Genomic DNA, 12,958 nt, shown 5'->3' with positions numbered 1-12,958 from the left:
AGATTAATAAGCTGATAATTACTTCAACCAAAGTGGTTAACTGAGCATTTAGATTAGACGAATTCGCCAGCACCAGCAGCAATAAATAATAAAGATGTGACTGAATAAACGCGATTTAGCATCACAAAAACAGCAAAGCATCGGTTGTCGACTTCGCTTACCTTGACATCTGAGACATTTTCAGCGCTTAAGAGGAAAAATAAACACTGCAGAAGAAAAGAAAGAAAAACGACAGGACAGGAAAGACGCCGGAAGTTATTCCTCTCCTTCCTGTCCTGACGTCTTTCCTCCGCTTTTCTACGGCGTTATTTTCTCCTTTGAAGTGTTGGAAATGTCTCAGATGCTAAAGTTTCAACTAACGCAGCTTTCTGATTTAAGTATCGCTTACCTTGATCAGCGATATGAGTCGTTTCAGATGCGCCTCAGTATAGTCCAAGTTTCTAACGAACAGCGCCAGCCTCTCCAGGCCGTGCTTGTGCATCCAGAAGAGCGTCGCCACTGGAAGTTGCTCTGTCTCGGCATTCACCTGGGATTCCAGGAGTTCCGCAGTGTCCAACTCCACGGCAAGCTTCACCTTCGACTCGTTCCTCAGTGCGAGAAAAGCCTTGAGGCTCTCTTCTGGAAAGCAGCGAACCATCGCCAACGGCCACTGTTTCAAATTGAGCATGACTTTGATAGCGTCTCTGGACTGTTGACTGGACCTGAGTTGACGTTTTTGTTGCCAACTACGCGCCGTTGTATAGCGGCGCAGATAGTAAATTTTCACAAACTATTTCAGCGATGCACGCTTACGCCTATCTCGGACATCTTTACTGAAAGATTCGCCTAACATTATTTGTACTGGAAGGACACTGGAAATTCTGCGATAATCGCTAACTTTTGCGAACTTGTGGAGAAAGGCGCTGGCGTTCCAACAAAATTGCTCTACTTCCTTTGGCACTGCAGGATAAAGCTACGTGGAAAACCAACAGATTTGACAACGGGCCATAAGGGCTGATTTCTGTATATGCTGAAAGCAGCTTCAAATTTCCTTCTTAGCGGCGGTTCGCAAATTGATCTCCGTGGGGCGTTAGGTAAGACCTAAACTTTCCTGTTGAACCTAGTCGCAGACGCGGAATGAGCAGTAATATTGATGTGTCTGCCGGAAGGTGGCACATATAGGACTCGCCATCTTTAGAAAACAGGCCGGACGAGTTGCGGTCGTAGCTGAGGCTAATAAACACAAGGTGACTGCAGGCTTTCCAGACGTCGGACTGCAGAAACTCGTCCGTCACGTTGGCCACCGTGCAGATCAGCCTCTTCTCGCCTGTCGAGGTGAAAAATTCCGCTTTGCTGTAATCACGGTAACATGTCACACTCACCGAGATGAGCAAGCAGAGATGCAGCAGTCGGTCAGCATTTGCGACGCTTTTGTCAGGCCTTAAACACGCGTTCGTGTTTCTCTTTTCCACAAGAATTGCTTCAAACATCCAGTACTAAATCAAAAGTCTCTTGCAAGTCATTCACTTCATTCGTATCTGATCACCTAAACGAAGCCGCTGCTTTGTCGTACAAATGTGTCGCACAGACGTATACACGACTGTCCTGCAATCCACACGTGTATCGAACACCGTTTACCACGCCACATCTTCATCTCACATAAGAGCTTTATACACTTCGTGACATTTTGCCACATCTCTCTGTAGTAACATACGGACCTCTGAAGTATATAATGCTAAGAAATAAGACGCTGTAGGATAAAGATATGGGGAACACATAACGTTTGCGACAGACTTTTGGGACTGACATCGCGATGTTGAAGGTAGTTTCTAGTTTCCGCCTGACGCTTTCTCTGTTCGCTCGCTGTTTAACATTAAAAGCCTCTATTTTCCTTTTTTTTTTTTTAGGTATTGCACCCGCAGACCGTGACACAAGGTTTTTTGTTAGGGTATACATTATGGTAGGTTTCGTTGCAATATATTAATGCTAACTTAGTTGTAATCTGCAACAAATAAAATTAGGCAACAGAAACATATGAGGTCCTTACCCTCATTTGCAGATTTCAGCGCCGCGGGGCTGGCTGTCGTCCCTTCTCCGGTCGTATTTGCCGCTTGGGTAGCTACTGTCGTCTTCACAGGCGCAACTGACAGCGTTGTCGAGTCACCTAACGCATCAGCCAGGTTGCCCAATATTAGTAATTGCTGTTATCTTCAATTAGGTTACGCAAAAATAAAGCCATGTTCGTTTCGAGCAGCTATGTGGCTTTTAGTAAGAGTCCCTCAGACAAGTCATGCATCCCTTGGAAAGCGCACTGATCGACAACAACAACAAAAAAAAAGCACCAATCGGGAAACCTTACTTCACACTCGCCTGGATCTTCAGGAGAAAGAGTGAAGGGCAACGACCGAATTAAGCTACCTGGCACTCAGTAAAACAGTAAAGTGACGCTACAGCAAGTCAGAGAAAATAGCACAGTCTGGCAGACCAACACATGGGAACTTTGTGTCATCAATAAAAATTGAAGCATGCACGTACAGATTCATATGACCCTGAAGAAGAATTTAGGCAACAATAATTGTGCTTCGCAAAGGAGAACTAATCACCGGCAAAGTGTTTAGGAAAGACCTGCTTCACGTGTCGCAAACAATCATGCGACACGTGCCGAGAGTGAAAAGCAGCGAAATACGTCTGTTAGAATAAACTTACCAAACTCCTCCTCTTCGGCTGCGGACGCGACGGCTGTAAAATTGTGACGACAGTGAATGCCACACAACCAGTAAAGGAAGCCCTGCTACCAACGCTATACGAAGTTATGCACACGGTGTAGAGATACTCATGTAGTGACATTATTTTTTACAGCGAAGAGCTCTTGAAGCCACGTTTTAAGTCAACTCTTTCCATGACGTGGACCGTCCGCAAAATAAAGAACCTCGCCAGAAGCCTGTGACCAGTGCAATGTCGCGCGCAGAAGAGTGCTGACGTCGTCGTTATGTTGAGAACGCGCCGCGAAATGGCGTCATCTCTAGCACCGCGGAAGGCACATATGTCACATGAGGTGACATGTAGCGTTTCTGAGTTTCGTATTGCCTTTCGGAAGACGGAAAATTTTCTGCCCGATTTTGAAAATACAATGGCCCTTTCTCAAAGCATACACTCCGAAAGCTGTCAGTACTAACGTCCGGCCACTTAGCAGTGTCACTTCGGAGAATCTCGCAGCGTACCTCTTGCTGCGGGAGTGTCTATACTTCTCTGTTGCCGCAACGAGAAGCCGTCTCATTCGTCCTCTCGAGGCCCATTTTGTGGGTGGGAACATGATTATCTGAAGCCAAACTAACAAGAAACAAGTGAGTCGGTTCTTGGAGTATTGTTTCCTGGCACTCGTCAGTAGAAGGAGGCTCATAGGGGAGGTTTGGTGCCTGTTGATCAGCAGTAGTTGGAATCGGGTGCGGCGGAGCGGACACCTGGAGCTCTGTGGCAGGGGCCCGGCCGAGTAGCATAGACGTTGCTGACTCAGGAACAGGACAGGGCTCGGTTAGCGTCGGTTGCTCAGAAATACGGACGACCGAGGTTTGCACCGTTTTGACAGGATACAGACAACCAAAATGAGTCAATCCTTGCTTCTTGCCAGGAAACTGTGGTGTGTAGTTGGCAAGTCCTCCACAGAAGCACAGTCAGTACTTTTGGGAGTTTGACACGGACTCTGGGTAGAGCGCTCATACTGCTCCGCGGAAGCTGCATTCAGTAGGTACTTTGTCATCTTTGGTAGCTTCTTCTCACGCTCTTCTCTTTCTAACTTCCCCTTTTGTTTAGACCCACCACTTTGATACTTCCGACCGAGCATTTTCGCATGAATGGATGCTAATTGCTCACCGGGCACTTCTTCAGTCCGACGCTACCGCATGTGTCCAACGGAGGCCTTCCCGATGACTGGCGCACGCTGCCTGGATGGTCCGTGGCTGGGCGAGAGTGATGCGTCCCCCGGGAGCTCCTCAGCGGGCGGGCTTGTGCAAGCTTAACCGGCAGCTCGGGACTGAATCGCAGCCCCCGATCAACTTCCTTTTATAGACGCGTGCCACGTCTGTCTGTTACTAGCGCCAAAGCAGGCGCTCACATACGCATAGAGTTTCTTGTACAAATTCCCTCCTTCTCCGTACAAACTCACTCCTTCTCCCGTTCCCGTCTCGTCTTCCTATTGGCTAGCAGCAACCGTCTGTTCTGGGAGGTTATCGATTTTTCTTTCGCCCCGTCGACGCCGAGTGCGAGAACGAAAAGGAGAAGGTGACTCCTAGCGCGGGCGAAGTTACGCGCCCTCCGTCGCCTCTGAGTCATCTTTTTCTACTTCTTTCTTGGACGTTCGGCGGCCAGTCTGACTTACTTTTTCCCTCTAGCGCGCGTGAGAGTGCGCAGCCACTAGGCATGAATGGGCCCTGGAGACAGGCCTTTGTGTCCAGCTCTCCAATAGGGGCAGTGGCACGACGACGAGTGTATGTCAACTATGGAATGATGGAGTAATAAGGGCAGCAACACGACGACGAGTGTAGGTCGACTGTGAAATGACGGAGCAATAAGGGCAGTGGCACGACAACGAGTGTATGCAGAGTATGGAATGATGGAGGAATAAGGGCAGCGGCACGACGACGAGTGTACGTCGACTATGGAATGATGGAGCAATATGGGCAGTGGCACGACAACGAGTGTATGCCGAGTATAGAATGATGGAGCAATAAGGTGTTAAGAACGGCCCAGCTGAGGTGCAAGTGTTGCCAGCCAGTTGCGACGACGGCGGCGTTAACTTTCAAGGAACGCCACCGTTACGCTCTAGCCTCGTCGCCGTTGTGACTGAATGAGTTCGACGAAGCAGGCTTTGTGCCGTAACACGACACCGCCAACCGGGTCGGCCGCAGTGGGGAAGTTGCCGCGGGAACGTCATCGGGGACCCCTTGCCACGCGCCGACCAAGACGCAGGACAATGGCTACCCGGCCGCGCCGCGCGGGTCAGCTCCGAGTTCTACGAAATTCGTGTTATGTCGGTTCCGGACCGGACCGTGAACCTGTGTGTGTGTGTGGGTGCGTGTGTGTGTAAGCCGTCCCGGAGAGAGACGGCGTGTTTACAATGACTGGACGAACGTTTCCGTCCCCTTGGAATTAAGGGGGCCCGAGTGTTTATAAACCGCTGTTGTGCGGATGCTCGACACACTTTCTTAAGCAGTCATGTTAGACTGATACACTCTCTCAAGCAGTCATGTTAGACTGACGTACTTTCTCTCGAAGTCATGCTAGACTGATGAACTGCATGTAAATACTGTAAATAAACCCTTATTCCTCGTTCCCGATGAGAAGCAGTCCTTCCCTTTATCAACGTCCTCAGCGTGGATACGTCGGACGACGGCATGGGCAAGCGACCTTCTAATTCATGCCCGACTCCAGTTTTGACAACGGATCACGAGCGATGGGATTGAGCCCCCAATCCTGACAAAGGGCAGTTCACGACGACGAGTGTATGCCGAGTATGGAATGATGGAGCAATAAGGGCAGTAGCACGACGACGAGTGTATTCCGAGTATGGGATGATGGAGGAAAAAGGCCGACGGCACGACGGTGAGCGCATGTAGACTGTGGAATGATGAAGGAATAAGGGCAGCGGCACGACGACGAGTGTATGTGGACTTTGGAATGACAAAAAAACAAGGGCAGTGGCATGACAACGAGTGTATGCCGAGTATGGAATGACACAGAAATAAGGGCAGTGGCACGACAACGAGTGTATGCCGAGTATGGAATGATGCAGGAATAAGGGCAGCAGCACGACGAGTGTAGGTCGACTATGGAATGACGGAACAATAAGGGCAGTGACACGACAACGAGTGCATGCCGAGTATGGAACGATAAAGGAATAAGGGCAGTGGCATGACGACTAGCGTATGTCGACCATGAAATGATGGAGCAATAGGGCAGTGGGACTATGGAATGATGAAGCAATAAGGGCAGTGGCACGACAACGAGTGTATGCCGACTATGGAGTTATGGAGGAATAAGGGCAGCCGCATGACGACGAGTGTATGTCGACGATAGAATGATGGAGTAATAAGGGCAGCAGCACGACGACGCATGCTGTCGACTATGGAAGGATCGAGGAATAGGGGCAGCGGCACGACAACGAGTGTATGTCGACTATGGAATGATGGAGTAATAAAGGCAGCAGCACGACGACGAGTGTATGTCGACTATGGAATGATGGAGCAATAAGGGCAGTGGCACGACAAGTGTATGCCGAGTATGGAATGATGTAGGAATAAGTGCAGCGGCACGACGACGAGCGTATGTCGACTATGGAATGATGGAGGAATAGGGGCAGCGGCACGACGACTGTATGCCAACGATAGCATGAAAAGGAGGAATGCGGACAGTGGCTGGACGACTGTTGCCAACGATGGAATGACTAAAGATCAGTGGACAGTGACACGACGACTGTACAACAACGATGACATGATGAAGGGATGAAAACAGCGGCATGACGACTGTCTGTCGACGATGAAATGGCACAAGAGGAATGAGGACAGCAGCAAGACGACGACTTTATAGCTGATGGAATGACTAAGGAGGAATCAGTAATGGCACGATGACTTATGTCGTCGACGGAATGATAAAAGAGTAATGACAGTGGTGGAAGTCTCCGTCATGCCGTCATTGGCATAGAGTCGTCGTCGCGCCGCTGTCCTCATTAATTCTTTGTCATTCCATCGTCGGCATGCCCTCGTCGTTGTGCCACTGTCATCATTCCTTTTCCGTCCTACAGTCCTCAGACAGTAGCAGTGGCAACGGTACGAATCAGCATGACCGCACTCACTACAGTACAGCTATGGCTTCCGACTGCTGCGACGCCGCCTCTGATTGCTGCGACCCGGTGTCACATATACTGGTATATACTTATTAAGGCACGAAAAAATGGAGACGGAGAGAGACAAAGGAACAGGACGAGCATCGTCCTGTGTTTCTCTTCGTCTCCGTTTTCACGCGTTTTAATAATTATACAAGTGTTTCTAATATTTGTCATAAAGTATTAGGTAAGCGCACCACTGCGTCTGTATTGTACGATAGACGGAAGGATTCCTGTCCACATCGATTTAGGGGAAACCTTCGCGCGGGAGAAAGGCAGCTAATTCTGCTCGTACCTGCGCATATGTGTAGCGCCGTGATTTCTATATATCAGGGCGAAGCTACAAAAAGTACATCACCGCAGAAAAGCGCCCAAGCTGCTACTTGTAGCAATCAATCAACGCGATTTTCGTGATGGGTTTAGGAAGAAGTGAATCAAAACCAGTCAACGCACAAAGGGAGAAATGCGAGAAGAGGCTACTCATTAAAATGCTCACGTTTCTAAAAGCTACCATAGATGGAACAATTCTAGAATGACATTCAAAGCTCCAAGCAGATACATTGTTCGGCATAGATATTCATTTGACTCGACTTCGGAAAGCTGAATGCGATATGCTTGTGGGATGCGTTCTGTTTGCACGATGTATACGTGCTCGAGTCTCAACTACATCTGTTTTAAATGGCAACTTCATGTCCAGTTCGTGGAGCACGTTTTAGCTTAAGTGTGCGGAGCAGAAATACAGCATCATACGTATAAATCTTAACGATGGGAAAAACTCGTTTCAATTCATCGTGTTCGTACTTACCTTAGTTCTTTCTCACTCACTGCGTTCAGTTTCTAAGTGTATGTACGCGTGTTGGTCGGCTGTGGGTACGCATCAAGTTGGCGTTCTATAGAATGAGAGCCGTAGATCGCACGGACGTTTTATCGCAATCCGAAAGCAACAACAATAACAACAAGAAAAAACGTCTGTATAGATCAGCCAAAACAATTTCTAACATCACTCGGTGGAGAACTTATCACGTTGTTTCGGAGCAATACGCAAGCGCGCTTAAAAACGCCAAGGACAACTTTCATTATAATACTCTGCCATCAATACTAAATATAGTTTCTAAGAAATTCTGATGCATTATAAAACCCAGCGGCAAGAATGACGTAAGCTTAGGCGATTACGCAGATAACGCCGTTCCATTAAGCAAATGCGCATCTGTCCTGAACAATGCTTTTTAAAAAAAATGTTTCTTACATTTCTAACGTCTGTCTACCTGCCGCACAATTTTACAAACATCCAGTAATGTTTCCAACAATTGACCCAGCTGGTGTAGAGAGCATATTAAACGGAATTAAGCTTTCATCATCCCCGGGCAGTGATTCCATAAGCCCAAAGTTTTTGAAAAGTACTGCTGCCTACTCCTCAATAATACTAACAAATATTTTTGAACAGTCGCTTGACACAGGTTCTCTACCGGCTGAGTGGAAAGTCGTCAAGGTGATTCCGCTTCATAAATCAGGTAATGAGCACTCTGTAATGAGCATTCCCTGTAATATTCTAGAACACATCTCGTTTTCTGGTCTCGCTAACTTTCTTTGATCAAACTATTTTTTCACTCGCGCGCAACACGGCTTCAGAAAGACATACCTTAGTGAAACGCAACTAGTATCATTTACGCATAAACTGAGTATCATTCTTGATCGATCCTTTTTCGCAGGTAACAAAAGCATTTTCAAAAGCATTTGACAAGGTATACCACAAACTACTACTACATAAGCTTCGTCTTCTAGACATATATAGCAAGTTACTTACGTGGCTTGAGTGTTCTTTAACTAACCGCTCCCAGTACGTTTCGGTCAACAAAAGTGACTCGGAGCTTAGCGGCGTGTGGTGTGCCGCAAGGCTCGGTACTCGGCCCACTTCTCTTTCTTATTTACATTAACGATTTGCCATCCTGCGTTTCCTCTCATATTCATTTGTTTGCTGACGACTGTGTAATCTTTCGGGAAATAACAACTGTGAACAATGTAATTATTCTACAAAATGATCTTAATGCTTTTTCAAGTTGCAATGGTGCAAGACATGGTGTATGGAACTGAACATTAACAAATGTAAATACATGCGTGTATCATGAAGCAATCAAGCCCCACACACTTACTTAACAACGTTCCCCTAGACCCCCTGTCTAGCTACAAATACCTTGGTGTACATATTAACAGCAGCATTGTCTGGACTACTCACTGTGCTTACGTCGTAAGCAACGCTAACAGAACTTTGGGCTTCCTTGTAACTTTTCGCTTTACCCACCTGCCTTAAAACTCATGCCTTATAGAAAACTAATACGTTCAAAGTTGGAATACGCCGTATCTGCGTGGAATCAACGTCATGAAAACCTTATGCATTGTCTTGAAATGGTCCAGAATAACGCAGTCCGTTTTACACTGTCTAATTATAACAGAACTATAAGTATAACTGCCATGAAATCAAGTTTGAGCTTACCTTATCTCGCGTCACGTAGCAAACAACTTCGTCTTTGTCTTTTTCATAAACTCTTTCATCACCCATAATTACAAAAAGCACTGCTTCAGTCACCGCAATACATATCCCGAAGATTAGACCATCCTAACAAGGTCGGCATACTTTTTTTCAGAACTAATTCCTTTTCACTTTCATTTATCCCATGCGTATGTGACTAGTGGAATCATCTTCCCGAAAATGTTGCTGCAATACTAAATCATGAACTCCTTAAAAACTACACAGCTACTATTGTATAAATAGAGCCCATTTTGTACCTGCTTTGTTTATGTTAACAATGTTTAATTTTGCTTTATTTTGTTATCTTTGATTCTTTATTTGGTTATACCTAACTTATATGATAAATCCAAATTATTTTACCTGCTATTTTTATAGTAACCATGTTAATCATGCGTTGATTTCTTATGTTTCACATGCTGCTTTTATTCTATCTATTCTTTCTTTGTATTTCTTGTTGCCCACTAATGTTTCGGGCCTGAGGGTACATCAAATGAGTAAATAAGTAACTGGTGTGAAAAAGAAAAAAAGAAAACAAAGTTATACCAATGCTGTTGATCACGGCTTGTAGGCGGGGAAATGGCTTGATCCCAGCCGAAGCTGAACACACGGACTCCAACTCGTCAAAGTTGACGGCGTATACGGCTCCGCAAGTGAGTCCATGCACGGTGGATAGCTGCGCGGAAGCGAAACTTATGCGTGTTTACCATAGGCGATTATTAGCTAAGGAATCAATCCAAGTTCATTTCCAGGGAAAAAAATTGTATAGAACACACCGGAAAGAAATAAGGTTCATAAGAGTAATCAAAAGCTTAACGAGACCCACGAGCCCTTACACTGCAGTTAATTACTATCCCCGAACGTGAGCAATGTTTTAGTAATGCCACTTTACTAATTTTTGCAGAAGACACCATGTGAGGCGCTTAAACTTGATCGCAACACATTTTCCGTACCGAGCAAGTGGGCAGATGCTGCCATGTTTATGTACACGCCCGCTTCTCCATTTGGGTGCACGGATGTGGGGGCTTAGCCCACACTGCAAGTGCATCTAGAACGTGCGCCGTGGAGCTCTGATCCAATGAGCGCGAGGATATCACCTCAAGGGTGCCTCTGCTGGGTTTTAGGGTCGTTTTCACCGGGCTGCGCGGGCGCAGGAGATCCTTGCGCGAAGGTGAAACTGCATAGGCCCTGTTCAAGCGTGCCAAACTCAGCATAGCTATATATCTGCCGTAGTGTGTAAACGTGTGCTGGGCGCGAATAAATGCTTCATAAGAAGGCAGCTCAAGCTGGGTTGCAGAGGAGAGCTTCAGTTAGGGAAGATGCCTAGAAGACAAATGAATGCGGCAGCAAATTGCGAAAAAATAGCGAGGTCCCTTGGCAAAGCATCTGTGTCGAAAGCAGCAGCTCAAAACCGGCAGAAAAGTTTCTGACGCCCAGTGAGAACGGGAGCGGCAAGCACGACAGAAAAAATCCGGACGCCGGTCCTCTGAACAACCTGGCACTCAAAAATCGTACTTCATACGCAGAAAGAAAAAGCCGCTAAAGTCCTTTTTTTTTTCTTTTTTTTCGAAACTAGATAGGCTTTTTAAACCACTGACATCAGTCGAAAATTTGAACTTGTAGCGCGAAAAGCCTAAACACCGAAGCCATGCTGGTACTCCCGTCGATTCTCAAGCAAGACGCCCCGGTTCGCCTTGTGTGCCTATTCATAAGACAACTGCATCCACGCAGATGTTCCAAACTGCTCCCGCCTCTCCGCATCTTTTCCGAATCTCTTTGTGTTACGGACCGCCGATTCAATACCAAACAAGAAATAACGAGGCTCGAAGTGAACAACAACGAGCAAACAAAAGAAGCATTCTGCATATTTACCTGTATTGTATACTCTTATTTTACCACTGATTAAGATTGAAATTGATTGAACGATTGAACACTTCAACAAGGCATGCACTTGTCCGGACCCTGACGAAAAGAAATACTCCTTTACCGAAACTTTGGCTCCGACCTGAAGCTAGCCTTCCTTCTTGGCCGCCATTCATCAGCGACCCTTGTACCAGTCATCATCTCGTCTCGTCCGCTAAAATCTGGCAAGCAGCCGCCAGAGAACGAATACAATGCATTTAAAACAATCATCATCGTTCCTGCAGTCCCGACCTAGTAACTTCACCTAATCGTCCGCCGCCCTCTCCGGCCTCGATTCCCTTTCCTTTTCGCCCATTCTGCTAATACAGTTTAGCTGTTGTGCGTGTTACACGATATGCTCAACTGTACTTCTTTATCTTGATTTCAGCTACCCGTATTTTCTAAGAGGACACTGGTCTCAATGACAATGGTCAGACCAGATGCTAGACGGAAAAGCGGTTACACTGGGCTTAGGAAAAAGACATTGTTCATTAGGGAAACTTGTCGACAACCATTTCACCGGGAACTTCCGAACGTAATAAAATTGTGCTCCTAATATGGCAGGTAACTCGCAAGGCTGCAACGGAACCAACCAGTTTGTGTTCGATGTCGTTGACCGAGTCAAAGGTGATAACTGCGCCTGGAGCCACACGATAAGACGAGCGCGCAGTCTGAGAGACAATTTCTTCGGACCAGTTCTTATTCTTGGGAGACATACAGGTCTGAAGAAAGAAAGAAAAAAAGAAAGTGAAAAGACAAGTCATCTCGTCGGTTGATGATCATTAAATAATTACGAGTCGACCATTTCATAGTTATGAGAGAGCAATGACTGACAAAAGTTCGTCTCGATGCTGCGTGCGCACTGTCTTGTATACGGCCCTAAAACAACAATTTTGCTGACTTGAGCTTATTGAGATCTTGAGCTGATAAATATCTATAGATTGATAACTTCTAACGTGTTGCTTGATCACTCGTACTAATTATTATGGCATAGACTGCTAGAGTATTGTAAGCGTGGTATTGTCACGGTATCAAGCGTCTGAAGCGACGAGACTTGCTAAAAGTCAGCAGCCAGCGCCTTGGCGCACCTCACGGAATGGCAACATGTCGACGCCAGAGCAGGAATGACCAGGCAGGCCCTTAGTGTCGTTGTCCATGCGAAACCGGAAGGCGGCCAGGCTGAGCGAGAAACAAAGAAGCGCCTCGCTTTCTCCGTGCTCCCCTTCATCCTTAGCGGAAGAATAACGCTCGAGTCGGCGCAGAATGCGACCAGCCTCGTCCAGCGACATGCCGGGCCCGCCACCCAGTGTGGATTCGTGCGCTGAACTGGGAAAGCGGACGGTGCAGCTGCCGTTTTTGACACCGCTCGCTTGAGGGGCGGCGGATGCCGCTCCTGCGACCAGGTGACTCTCGAGAACCAGTACATCGGCCAACCTACGAGTAGAGTGATGAATCAAGCTGGAGACCTGACGAACACGAAATATTCGCGGTTAAACAGTCGCAGTAATGGCCTGCGAAACTTTGCAGGAATTTCCAGCATTGCGATCAATAAAAGCTTGAAGTGCTGCGGAATCTGATGCTGTCATCATTGAATTAGCAGCGGAATTCAAACACCTATTTAGTTGTCTCAAGGTTTCAAGTTTGTTTAAAAAAGTCGTGCGGTGACAAATTAGGGT

The 12,958-nt window shown here is 46.8% G+C and overlaps 1 protein-coding gene across 1 annotated transcript in view; it reads right to left on the bottom strand.

The window, feature by feature from the left end:
* Positions 1-12,958, bottom strand: part of LOC142585839 (uncharacterized) — an 85,850-nt gene that overhangs the window by 49,967 nt on the left and 22,925 nt on the right. Inside the window, exons 23-29 of the mRNA XM_075696874.1 lie at positions 12,371-12,716; positions 11,876-12,004; positions 9,927-10,056; positions 2,686-2,718; positions 2,027-2,143; positions 1,169-1,306; positions 389-618 (exon numbers count right to left, since the gene is read on the bottom strand). Of these exons, the coding sequence (XP_075552989.1) occupies positions 389-618; positions 1,169-1,306; positions 2,027-2,143; positions 2,686-2,718; positions 9,927-10,056; positions 11,876-12,004; positions 12,371-12,716 (1,123 nt within the window). The remainder of the gene's footprint in view (positions 1-388; positions 619-1,168; positions 1,307-2,026; positions 2,144-2,685; positions 2,719-9,926; positions 10,057-11,875; positions 12,005-12,370; positions 12,717-12,958) is intronic.

The sequence above is a fragment of the Dermacentor variabilis genome, chromosome 6 (genome assembly GCF_050947875.1).
Source record: "Dermacentor variabilis isolate Ectoservices chromosome 6, ASM5094787v1, whole genome shotgun sequence".
Lineage (NCBI taxonomy): Eukaryota > Metazoa > Arthropoda > Arachnida > Ixodida > Ixodidae > Dermacentor > Dermacentor variabilis.
Note: the sequence above shows the minus strand (reverse complement) of the source record. Positions and strands in the feature narration are given on the sequence as shown.